At 37.2% G+C, this 12,911-nt stretch overlaps 1 protein-coding gene and 1 long non-coding RNA gene across 28 annotated transcripts in view; one reads left to right on the top strand and one right to left on the bottom strand.

The window, feature by feature from the left end:
- PTPRD (protein tyrosine phosphatase receptor type D) overlaps nt 1-10,255 on the top strand; it is a 2,083,672-nt gene extending 2,073,417 nt beyond the window's left edge. For all 26 annotated transcript variants that reach the window (XM_070431651.1, XM_070431673.1, XM_070431672.1 and 23 more), the window contains 3 exons: nt 770-924; nt 4,415-4,550; nt 6,617-10,255. In XM_070431651.1, the coding sequence (XP_070287752.1) occupies nt 770-924; nt 4,415-4,550; nt 6,617-6,685 (360 nt within the window). In that variant the 3' untranslated portion in view covers nt 6,686-10,255. The remainder of the gene's footprint in view (nt 1-769; nt 925-4,414; nt 4,551-6,616) is intronic.
- Nucleotides 1-12,911, bottom strand: part of LOC139021255 (uncharacterized) — a 125,737-nt gene that overhangs the window by 79,570 nt on the left and 33,256 nt on the right. For both annotated transcript variants that reach the window (XR_011473421.1, XR_011473420.1), the window contains exons 2-4: nt 11,108-11,305; nt 9,849-9,980; nt 5,052-5,138 (exon numbers count right to left, since the gene is read on the bottom strand). This is a non-coding gene — a long non-coding RNA (uncharacterized lncRNA). The remainder of the gene's footprint in view (nt 1-5,051; nt 5,139-9,848; nt 9,981-11,107; nt 11,306-12,911) is intronic.

Raw genomic sequence — 12,911 nt, 5'->3', positions numbered from 1 at the left:
CTTGCTAATCACTGTAGAAAAAAAAAATCTTCTTTTCCATCACCTGTTTCCTCTCGTGTTTGGCTTTGTCTGAGTTCAAACCCCCTACACGTGGTCAGCCAGGAAGAGTCCTTTTGGAGAATAGAGCATTTATGTGCTAGCAATCTCTCTGATCTACTTGAGGGATGCCTCACTTCTTACTCAGCAGCATAGTCGGTCACAAGGCACATGTTGTATGTCCTGCCATTGTCTGGAAATTGTATGCCTCTGAGACATGTGGGCCGTCCAGGTTAACAGCCGCTACCTCATCTGTGTCCGCTCTTTTCCATGTCACTGTTGGTCATTTCGCAATGCTAGAAATAAGCAAGCCCAGCAGACGCAAAGTTGTGTCAATAGCAAACTCTCTGCTCTTGATGACATGCCTGGGCGCTCCTTTCAATATTAAGAAGTGATTGGATTCACAAATTTTTAGAAGAGTGTATAGGTTCCACCTGGGTTTCAGAGGCAAACTTTGGGTCTCAAAACATACTAATATAGGAACTAGATGACTCTTTATGAGGTGGGAATTGTGAGAGCAAAAAAAAAATTGCAATGTAAATAAATATGTGAATGGAGACAGTGTTCATAGCAGATAAGACATGAATGTAAGCTCCTAGTTAAATATGTGTCTATCTCCCTCCTCCCCCCCATTTTATTTTCTTTCTGGAAAAACCATCATGTTTGCTGCTGTGCCTGTGCGTGGCTGAACCCTTCTGGCGTCCTCTGGCTGGGTGTGGCTTTCTCCCTGAAGGACGGTCAGTCCCGAACAGTGAGACAGTTCCAGTTCACTGACTGGCCAGAGCAAGGCGTGCCAAAGTCTGGAGAAGGATTTATTGACTTCATCGGCCAAGTTCACAAAACAAAAGAGCAGTTTGGCCAAGATGGACCCATTTCAGTCCATTGCAGGTGAGCTAAGAATCAGGAATGGTGAGTTTCCACTTGTGATTAATGTGGTGGTAACTTTGAAACTATGTATTGTTGTCTATTGTCAGGACAAGCTTCTTGTAGTCAATCTGCATAATAGACATTTTATTCTCAAAAAAAAAATGTATTGTAAAACCTATAGCAAGTACTCACTTCTCTTTCCTTCCACAAAAGGAAAATAGCCAGGGGAAGGTTTTTATCCCCAACTTTTACCTCTTGTAACAAAGAACTACACTGTGTTTCTCTGGCCTATTTTAACAGGAATTACTGGCACATCCCCTTGTGAAAATTAGTTCAGTCAGTCGTGTCTGACTTTATTTGCATTCATAGCATTACACTGATAACTGTCTTTCAGTGTCTTACTCCTGTGTTTGTCTTCTTGGGAAACCATAAATAGTGATCAAGCCTTAATGACAATACTAATTTTTGCCAGTCAATAAGTGATTAAAAGGGTACCTCAGTTAAAATTGTAATTTGTTTGAAAATTGTGGCTGTATCAGAAAATGAAGCACCTTCAAGTTAATTATTTTCAATAGTTTCCACAGGATTTTATAATTCAGGTATTAAAGTTAATAGATATAGAAAGTAGATGGTTCAGAGAGGACACTCACCATAAATTCAGTGCTTTTGGAAGTTTCTGTGCAAAAATCTTCCAACAAAGGGAATTCACTTATTTTATTTTAGGGTTCTAGCAATTTTTGAAGTCTCCGTTTTTAATTTCTTTGTGGTCAAAATGTTGAGTTTATTAAATTGATTTTGCTTCAAAAAGGAATGACAAAAACCAACTACATTTCCTAGTGACATGGAAGACAGGGTCTCAAAATAGGAGAACTGTTCGAGTGGGGCTTCCAATGTCTGAGTCCTGGTTCCACTCTGTCGGCTGTCGCTCTATGGCACTAGGGACGTTTCTCTGGACCTCAGTGTTCTCAGGAGCTGTGAGATCCTTCCTAGCACACTGTGTGTCCCAGGCATTGCATAGTGGATGAGGATCGGACCTTATTTATACACATTTGCTTTGTGTTGAGTTATCCAAAATCCTTGGCTCTAGACCAGTGGTTCTCAACCTGTGGATCGTGACCCCTTTGGAGGGTTGAATGACCCTTTCACAGGGGTTGCCTAAGACCATCAGAAAACACATATATAATTACATATTGTTTTTGTGGTTAATCACTATGCTTTAATTATGTTCAATTTGTAACAATGAAAATACGTTACATTACGATTCATAACAGTAGCAAAATTACAGTTATGAAGTAGCTACGAAAATAATGTTATGGTTGGGGGTCACCACAACATGAACTGTATTAAAGGGTCTCGGCATTAGGAAGGTTGAGAACCACTGCTCTAGACAATCAAAGAGCATGTAGGAAATAGTACATTGGCTTAAGAGTTCAGACAAAGTAGATATATTAGAGTTAAATTATCTGGCTATTCCCTTAATTTTCCATATAATTGGCCCAAATTCTTGATCAAACTTGTCCAATATAAAGAAAAGAATATACTTAATAAACATGATTAACTTCAGGCATTCCATAAGTATGTAAAGGTGTATGTGTGTGTGTGACTTCCCATTGCTTCTGTCATCACAAAATGCTTTAAACACACCTATAGTATAAATTCTATGACTTCATATACATATATATCTTAAAGGCTTCCCATTATTTTCTGTTATCTGGGAATATCCTAAAAATGCCACTTATTTTATTTACTAGAGGCCCGGTGCATGGATTTGTGCACCGGTGGGGTCCCTCAGCCTGGCCTGTGGGGATCAGGCCAAATCTGGCTCTCTGACATTTCCCAAGGGGTCCTGGATTGCGAGAGGATGCAGGCCAGGCCGAGGGACCCCACCAGTGCACAAATCCGTGCACCGAGCCTCTAATATGCATATAAGATCTTTGGTTAATCTCTTCTCGCCCTCCCTCCCTGCTGAGATTCATCAGTTTGTTCCATGATTCCATGCCTGTACATTGAGAGACTGCCCCCTGGTGGTCAATGTGCATCATAGCTACTGGTCGAACGGTTGAACAGTCTGATGGTCACTTAGGCTTTTATATATATATTCCTTATTAAAATAATACAGTCAATAATTCAGAAGGTATAAGGCCAGTACCTATTATTTTTCTAAAAGTGTCTGGTAGAAAGCAAAAAAAAGCCACCTTTTTTTTTGTCACATTTGAGCAATTAAATCAAGGTAAGATGGACTCTAGAGTACCTAGAGACCATTCCACAAAAAGATCATAAATCATAGTCTCTGAGGATAGAGATTTTCAAGGTCATCTATGCCATCTTAACAGAGAGCCCTTGCCTGCTCCAGGACATGCTCAGCCACTTTGTAAAGACTATCCATGGATTTTAAAGCCTCAGTTAACATTTGCTAGGACTCTTTAGAAAACCCAGTTTATAAAGGGACACACTATTTATATGCTTGTCAGCTACATCCTCAAGTAAATGAATCCATCCATTTTCTACAGCCTGTACCCAAGCATTACACAGGCCGTTTAATTAGGATCCAAAAATGTAGGGATTTCTCAGATTATTCACTCTTCTCCTCATTACCTGAACCTCCAGATGCTTTTCTACTTCTTAAGAGCACAAAAGCTATGAATTAATTTCCTTCTCTTGCTGCACTAAGATCCTGAAATTACCTTAAAACAATAATGAAAACAGAGAGAAACTCAAAAACTCATTAATGTGGTGAAAAGGATCCTGGTGTTTAAAATGCTATATAATTGTATAAAGAAATAGCTCTTAGTTTTTTTTTTTCATTTAGGTTAGAGACCCCTCTTAGAGACTTCTTAAACTTATGTTTCATTAAACAGAAAATATATATATATAACTTTCACAACTCATATGTATAAGGTATTCATAGACCCATTCTGAAAATTGAATTAGGATTCTGTATTAAAAAAAACACCCTGATAAAGAAACTCTCTCATATCAAAAATATCTGAGTTTGAATAGTCTATATACCTTCCTATTTACATGTCTAGGTGATGGGACATCCTGAACAAATTTTAAGTGGCTACAAGAAGTAAAACTCTAGAGAACTTGAACATGCTCAGTTTACCTCACCTTATCTGAATTACTTCATATTTTAAAAATACGAAGCAGGCAAGGTTTACAATTTCAGGATCTGCGTGAAGAGTACAAATCTATAATTATTTACGTTTCCTTTTATTCCTTTATTTTATAATGTGTTTGCTTGATCTTTCCAAAAAGACATATGATCCCAATTGGAAAGTCATTTTGATTTAGAAGACTGAATCCTAATTATTCCATACTCATTCTCTCGTTACCACGACACATTATCCCAAAAGTAATCATTGGGTGATTTTAACACCACATTTTCCTGACTGTGGCTGTGGGAGACATTATGCATTTTGAAAGCTAGTGGACACATGTCCACTTAGAAGTAAATGTAGCCATGGCTTTGAGCATCTCATCAGGAATGTTGCCTTTGTTTCTGTGACAGTGCGGGCGTTGGAAGAACTGGAGTCTTCATAACACTAAGCATTGTTCTGGAGAGAATGAGATATGAAGGAGTTGTAGATATCTTCCAGACTGTCAAAATGTTGAGAACACAACGACCAGCCATGGTACAGACAGAGGTAAGAAAAATCTTCAAGAGCCAAATAAGAGATTTTGTTAGCCAGAACCTTCTAGAGTCCAGAGATCATCAGAGGCAAAGTACAGGAAAATATTGTAGGAAAAGTATCAAATTGTTTCAAATTGTGAACCTCATCCATCCCTTGGTTAAATGGGAGTGACAGTGACAATGTCTTGGAGTTGTTTCTGGAGTTAGGTGAGATTATATGGTAGATTGAACCATATTAAAGTGTCACTATTTAACAATATTTGGCCTCTAAAAATGGCAAGTTCGCATAGTTTGTTATATACACATAAATAATATTTACATATAAATGTGTAATATATTAGTGTGGTATATTTATAAAAATTGCAATGCCTGATTTATAATAGACCCTCAGCCCATTGTACTACTCCATACTCTTTCTGTATGCCTAGATGTTAACCCTTCGTGGTCCAATTTTATTTTTGGAATTCAAACAGTCTGGTCCAAATTAATTGACAGGATTGAATGTTTAACTTACTGACAATGCATATAATCGCAGCAGTTTGCGGTGTCGGCCTCAGCTCCACATTGGACCTGCTCCTATCGCCTGGTCTGTCGAGTCAGCCTGGACGTTGGACCGAAAAGGGTTAAAGATCAGCTGCTTTATAGCTGATTTCTTAATAATGGTCATTTTAAATATTTAATACCTGGACAAGACCTAGAGAAATTAGCCCCCCATTTTCTAGTCCAATAATCAATATGCAAATTCTCATATTACTCAGAAAAATATGAGTTCATGATTTGGCCTGTCTGGCCCATTGACTAATCATTTCTAAGGATAATATGAGTGATAGATACATTGTGTTTGTTTATCAAAAGGCCAACAAGTTCTGTAGGTTATATGTGTTCCTAAATTTGTCACTCACAATACCTTTCAGACTTTGATTTCAAAATAGTGCAAGCATTTGGCTTGAAATACTCAAAACATTATGTCAGCGTGACAAACGTAATAGGTGTTGGGGGTGACAGAGGGAAATTGGACGTTTAAAAAGCCTTAACATTTAGCCAAGCAACTTACTGTGACAAGATAGGAAAGCAAACTCCATTTATTTTGCATTACCATTTTTATTGTAGAAAAATGCACATTTAAGCAAAATAGAAACTATCTACTTTCGGGCCCATTGGCTACTGAAAATAAGTTTCTTTTACGAGGAAAACCCTACTTTTTCTCATCTGTAAATTATAATTTTTCCATCTCTCCAATAGTACCCCAACATATTCCTAAATGACTGTGTTCTCCCCTGTCTAAAAAAGGACATGTTTCACACTGTTATTTTAGGGTAGGCCTTTAAAGCAGCAGTCATACTGAATTAGGCCCGTGGCACAGGGATTTTTTTATGTGGACAGCCAGTCTTGTGTTGCCATTTTCAGGAGTTGAAAATCTTCAGGTCCAGAGTCCTGAATAAATTAATGGCTCTGTGTGCCTCACCAGATACCTTTTGGCTGCCTCCCTCAAATATATAAGAATATCAGAAATGATGTTGGGTAATTCGGATTGTAGGTGGCAAGGTCTACTGTCTAATAAGACTTTTAAAAAAATTTAAGACTTTTTTTAAAATTTAAATTCTATTGGCAATAGCCCAGAGGTAAGTGAATCTAAATGTTCCGTGGGACAGTGTGTGTCTGCATCAGCATCTCTTAAGTATGCAAACCGAGAATGAGTTCCGTTATCACAAATAAGCAGGTAATTGTAAAGGAGGACTGTGATGTATGAGGAGCTCACGTGTTCCATAGGTGGTGGTTATTTGATACGACTTGGAGAAGGTTCACACTGGTCTGGAAGATAATGTTCATTGGAGCTGTCACTACTTGGAATTGGGAGACTATTTTAGTCCAATTGATTGGTGGTTAATGAACACCCCATGTGGCTGATCGCTCTTTGCTCGCTAAAATCGATTGGTCATTGGATTGGATTGATTGACAAAAGTAGTGATTTTGCCCTCAACAAGATGCAACTTTGTTTTCTAACACCGATTTTCACTTTTCTGATGTGCTGTGCTCATGGCCCCTTCTTGTCTTTCTCGCCATGCCTTCCCCCTGCAGGACCAGTACCAGTTCTGCTATCGAGCCTCACTCGAGTACCTGGGCAGCTTTGATCACTATGCAACGTAGAAACCCCTGACCCATTTTGGATTTTTACAGCGGGCCCTTCAATACCCATGGAGTCTCTTCTGAGCCATACAGGGCACTTGAGAAGTCCTTCTTAACTTCTAGGTAACAACCCCTTAGTGGGACTATTACACACAAAATAAACTAAAAATAAAAACTCTTCCGGGCGGACCAAGAATTCCCAGTTTAATAATCTAATCTGAAAATAATAAGAGAATCCTGACTGATGAGGGATCTGGAGGATTTTATTTTCAGATACCTCAAGGATTCAGAATAAAGGGAAGAAGAAATCTCAACAAAGAACCAGCATCTTGTTCAGGATCACTCACTAGGTACAAGGAGGAGTGCCGCGTGGATGTCTGCTGGTGTGGCTTCTCATGGTAACACGAACTGCTTCAACATGACCCCTTCCCACCATATTGCTCATACTAACATTTTAGGGAGAAAAGGGGGGAATGTTTAAAAAGAAAGTCTTTGATTTAGTTTTTTAGTATTGTAAGATACTGCTGACCTGTGCTTCATTTTTAACTGTGTAAACTTTTTTTTTAACAAAATGTATCTATCATTCTATAAAGTAAATTTTAAAAAGGTTACATAACTCTTCATTTTTTTTTTATTTCCAAATTGTAGGGGTTTTTTTTTTCAGCTGTACAACCGTTATCTGTCATATCTTGCTGTAGAAATATCACATATGAAATTTTGCACATTTTTGTGCAATACTCAATCTACAGTATTGGTTTCATCAGATATTACTTTTACACTTCTGTCTGTCTGGTAAGAAAGTACCCATTCTTTTCAAATAATCAAAGAGTTTTGTTTTGTTTTTAGAATCAACAGGGAGGCGCAAAGTATAAAGTTGCTGCTAACATATATACATATATATCCGTATTTTATAGGGGTGTCTATGTATATATAGACAGTGTGTTCACACAAAATGATAGAGATAGCTATCATTCAGTTCTTCCATGGTTTAGTATTTTTTTAAGGTAGAAAAGCTATTGTAAACATCTTTTTCAATTATTTTATGACATTGGTATTTCTTAATATCACAAAATTTTAATTTTTTAAGGGCAATGAGGAATGCACATCAGTGATTGTCAAACCTCACCCCCTAATTTCCTACCCAATCTCCCCCCACCCACCTAACCATATTCACAAGTACCATTTTGTTAGCCAGGCTTCCAACAAAGTTCGATATTTCTAACAACTCTAGTGCAATAAAAAACATATTAAATATCTAAGAGGTGTGCATGTGGGAAAGGTCAGTGCATATCCCTTTAGGAGGGGAGAATGTTTTAATATATCAGCTATCAAGTTGTTTAAAAAAAGTGTATTCAATCGTATATTGTCTATAGTATGTGCTATGAAATTTGCATTTATGATATGTAACAGGGGCAAAGCCAAACTCATGTTACTCTGTTCAGTCAGAAACATTTCGTGGCATACAGCATTCCTGGGAAGTGCTGTTCTTTGTTTTCTTTTTGGTTTTAGTTTTGCATTTAGAGTGCCTTATAATTGATGCCTATTTTAATAGCATTTCTTTTTAGCTTTTGGTTCGTATTTCCATTAGTTGTTCGTATATGTTACTCTTCCTATTAAAGCATTATCTGTTTACCACATGTACAGAAACTCTTTGAATAATATGCATTCCTAGTTCTCAACCAGGTCGGGGAGGTTAGTGATTGTACCAGCCCAAAGCACTTGGATAATCAGGGCCCTTCTTCCTTTTATAATTGTCCACATCAGGAAAAGCCACTGGTTTTATTTTTAATCCCTCCCAAATCCGCTCTGGAACATCCAGAAAAGGCACCAAACTTATTTTAGTAACAACTATCATTGACCACTTCGGAATATATTTGCTATTCCATTAGGATTTTTTCTAAAAGGGGACATTTTTTAAATGTGTATATATCTCCCCCCCAAATTACTATAGGAAGCCATGGATGATGGCAGGAGCTTGCCATATCTTCCACAATTTTAAAGAATCCTCCAAATGTTCAAGGAACTCATAAAGAGTGTCCATAGAGGTATAATATTTTGGTTTAATCTTAGCTCCATTGATGTTCTGTTTTCTACATGTTCCCATCACTAACAGAATGAAATCCAAGAGACCAAACACTTGCAAGTATCATATATGAGCACTTTTGTAAAAAAGAAAAAAAGGAAGAAAAAAAGAAAATAATGTATAATACTTAAAAAAAAAAGTATCTAGAAGGCTACCTCAGAATGAGACTCTCTAACCTACATCAGAACCAGAGAAGAATGTGCACTACGTGGGTGTGTTTCCTTTCAGTTCGTACCTTTTGGAGAGTTATCCAAGTGCCAGATTACTCAGTGCTGTAATTTTCATTTAGCGAAACAAAGAGGGCCATTAGACAGACATCGCATCATGCCGACATGCCATGTTGACTCAGATGGTGTACTGCACACCAGAACCCTTGCGCAATGAGCAGTTTCTCTCCCCGAGACAAAAACCGCCCGTTTGGCAAAGGGAAAGTGGAGAAGAATCCTGAGAAAGAAACGAATGGGATGCATACCATAGACGAACCAGGCGGAGACTTCCAGGGATCCTCCTGTTCAGGAGCTGTTCCGAGAACTAACTCCCTCCTGTCATTGATGTGCATTCCACTCTGCGCTTTTCTGTACAAACCATTCTAGTTTGATTTTCCCAGGTGAACATCTTTATCTGCCATTACCACATAAACGCTCAAGTTTCCAATTATTTTCATCATCATAACCAGTACGGTGCTATTATTTACCTATGTACGTGTAGTTATGTATAATTTTGTAATTAGTTACAATGGTAAAAAAAATCAAAATATATAAGAAGTGATTTGTACAGAACTTTATTTTAGCTCTTTTTTAAAAATGATTTGCATGGTTAGACAACAGTGAGGACAGCCAGGGGAGGGAAGGGCCTCTAGGGAACTTTGCACTTTCTATACCTTTGTACTATGCACTGCCCTATTGATTCTACACCCAATAATGTTATTACTTGAACCCATCTGTAAGAAACTGCTTCAGAAATTCATTTGTGTGTATGTAAATAACTCGACGTAGAAACAGGAAGGGGAAAAATTCTGCAGTAATGTACAGATTTTTTTTCTTTCCCGTTTATTCTCGGTTTTGCTTTGGTTTTAGCCCCTCCTTTTGATTTTTCACTTACCTTTTCTTTCTCCTCTGTTGGGTTTTGTTGCCGCTGGGTTTATGGGTGCCCTGATACTCCAGCAGAGGTCAGAAGGCTGCAGGTCCATCCTCTCCATCCGTTACGTGGCTTTGCCATCCAAGCTTGGAGTGTCTAAAACGATAATAACAGTTGTGTTCTTTGCTCTCATTTTGGATGCATAGACTGAAAAATTTAAAAAAAAAATAACTTGTAAAATGGCTTGTTAAAAAATACAATTACCTCTAATTAGTAGTACGCGTAAATGTTTTACAGAATGAAAGGCGTGCTTTTTATTTTCTTACTTCGTTACATTGGTGGCGAAAGAAGTCTGTATGAAAATCAGTTCTTTGCTGACACAAGTTCCATTTGTTACAGATAAATTCTAATAAAAATGTCAGTGTAATGCAGCCCTGGCCTTTGCTTTTGTCCACTCAACCACTTGGTTTTGAATGTTATATAGGTTCCCCCTGGTTATCTGATTAGTTTCTTTGTACTAATAGTAATTCCACTTACCAAGAGGCTATGTACAAATACCTGCCTGGTGGTAAGCCCCTTTTCCTGGTAAGCAAACTGAGGCTCCAAGAAATAGTTCGCCTAAGTTTTAACAGCAAAGAAAGAGGTCTTGGTTTTCATTCCATTTAGAGATCGTGGGCAATCTTTAATTCTGTGGGAGATGATTACCATATAAATTTATGCACGTGCATTATAATATATACAAGTTTTATCATCCTGAAATAATTGTCAGCTCTCATGCACATACAAAAATTAAAACTCCATAATATTCGTTTCTTAAACTCTTGGGGAACATAGCTAAGAAAAGTATGGCATGGAGTGCCAGTAATGAATCAGAACTGTCCTAGGCATTAGGGAAGCAGCTGTGAACAAATAAGATACCAATGCCGCTTGCATGGAGACTGCGGTAATGGCAGAGAGGCCGTCATTAAATAAATAATAAAAATTGCACTGTGACAAGTGCTCCGAGGGGAGTCAGAGGACCCATAAAGTGAGGACTTTCTATTGTGAGTGAAAGTCTGACAACTTGTCTTACACAAAAAGAAAAGTGTTTATTGGCTCATATATTAAAAGGTTAGGAATACCCAATTTTGTGCAACTAGATTTGGGGTTCAGGTGATATCATCAGCTCTCTGTTCCCCTGTCCTGGATTCTACTTTCTGAGTGTCCGCATTAAGCATACTTTGAGCTGCCTCAAAGCTTTGGGATCTTAACACCACAAACCAGGCAAGTGGAAGTTTACTTACCAAAAGGACAAAAAGACATCGTGGCGTGGAATGGATACTTCTTGGCCCTTGTTGACCTGACTCGGGATAAGTGATCATCTCAGGAACGCCAGTAGGGAGAGGAGGAGAGAATGGGCTTGAGTTGTCAGGTCAAGAAGGATTTAAGGTGGCCGTCATCTTGCCGAGTAGCAATGAATATATCGTGAGATGAACAACTGGCTGCAAATCAACCAAATGAGTCAAGGTAAGTCAAAGTACAGCACAGGTATGTTTGGAAATGTTACAACTAGTTGTTGCCATAGAATTGGTGAGGAAATGAAACAGTCCCATTATCCAAACATTATTTTGGAAATACTGATACTGAATAGATTAGACTCCTCCCCTTTCTTCCTCTTCACCTATTGGCCTTTAATTTAGCAAAGTTGATCACCCCATTGATTGTGTAAGTACACAATTCCTAATCAGAAAAACAGTACAAGGCAAATCATAATTGATCATAGTGATACATCATTTTAAACAGATGTTTGTTAGAATGTCAAAGGTGACAAAATATGAGCTAATTTCACCAATATACACACATGCAGAAATTATTAGTTAATACCTGGCTAATAATTACTTTAGGGCTCTTTTAATCATTTATGATTAAAGATTAAGAGATCAATAAATTATACATCTGAAAATACTTAATATTTGTAAAACTTTTAAAAATCAGAAATGGAACATAATAAGTAAAGATCTATGAAGTCTGAAATGGCTGATTTTATCATTTACAATGTAAAATAGTGATAGAAATACCTAAATGTCCAATAAGAAATGATTAAAGAAATATATATGTACAATTTTATAAACATGCTATAATGCCATGTGTAATACATTGCCATGTAGCCATTAAATAGTTTTCATGGAAAAGAATGTATGTTTTCAAAAGGAAGTATAAAATTATGTATACATAAAACTCAAGAATTAACTTACTTTCTACATTTTACATTTAAAAAAATTATAATAGCTGAATAGGGGTCCTTTAAAACATATGGAAAGATGGAATTGTTTTCAAAATCCATTTTTTGAAATGCAAGAATAGGGGGAGGGGGAAAGAACCTAGGACAGATGAGATAAATAGGAAGCAAATAATATGGTGATTTAAACAAAACACAACAACAAAATAGTAATCAAACGCCACCCAAAAGATAAAAGTCCAGGACAAAATTGCTTCACTGGTGAATTCTAACAAACATTAAAAGATTTACCTATCCATATCAAACTCTTTGAAAAAAAAATGAAGAGGAAAAATGCTTTCTTACTCATTTTATGAGGCCAACATTACCTGTTATCAAAACCAGACCAGGACATCACAAAAATAAATAGATAAAAATTACAGGCCAATAGCTCTGAACATAGATTTGCTAGTATTTTGTTGAGGATTTTTGCATCTAATAAAAGAATATGATATTTTCAGAAAACAGACCAATAGAGCAGAACTGAGATCTCAGAAATAAAACCATATACTTATGGTCAACTAATTTGTGACAAAGGAGCCAAAAACATACAATGGAGAAAGGAAAGTCTACTTAATAAGTGGTGCTGGAAAAACTGTACAGCCATAGACTGCTATCTTACACCATACACAAAAATTAACTAAAAATTTATTAAAGACTTGAATGTAAGAACTAAAACACATAGAAGAAAACATAGGCTCTAAATTAATGGACACTGCTCTCGAAGATGTTTTTGTGAACCTGACTCAAACGGCAAGGGAAACAAAAGCAAAAATAGCCGAAACCGGTTTGGTTCAGTGGATAGAGCGTCGGCATGTGGACTGAAAGGT

The sequence above is a fragment of the Myotis yumanensis genome, unplaced genomic scaffold (genome assembly GCF_028538775.1).
Source record: "Myotis yumanensis isolate MYYU_CA2020_CCGP unplaced genomic scaffold, mMyoYum1.0.hap1 SCAF_12, whole genome shotgun sequence".
In the NCBI taxonomy this organism is placed as follows: Eukaryota; Metazoa; Chordata; class Mammalia; order Chiroptera; family Vespertilionidae; genus Myotis; species Myotis yumanensis.
This window is presented reverse-complemented; position numbering and strand designations above follow the sequence as displayed.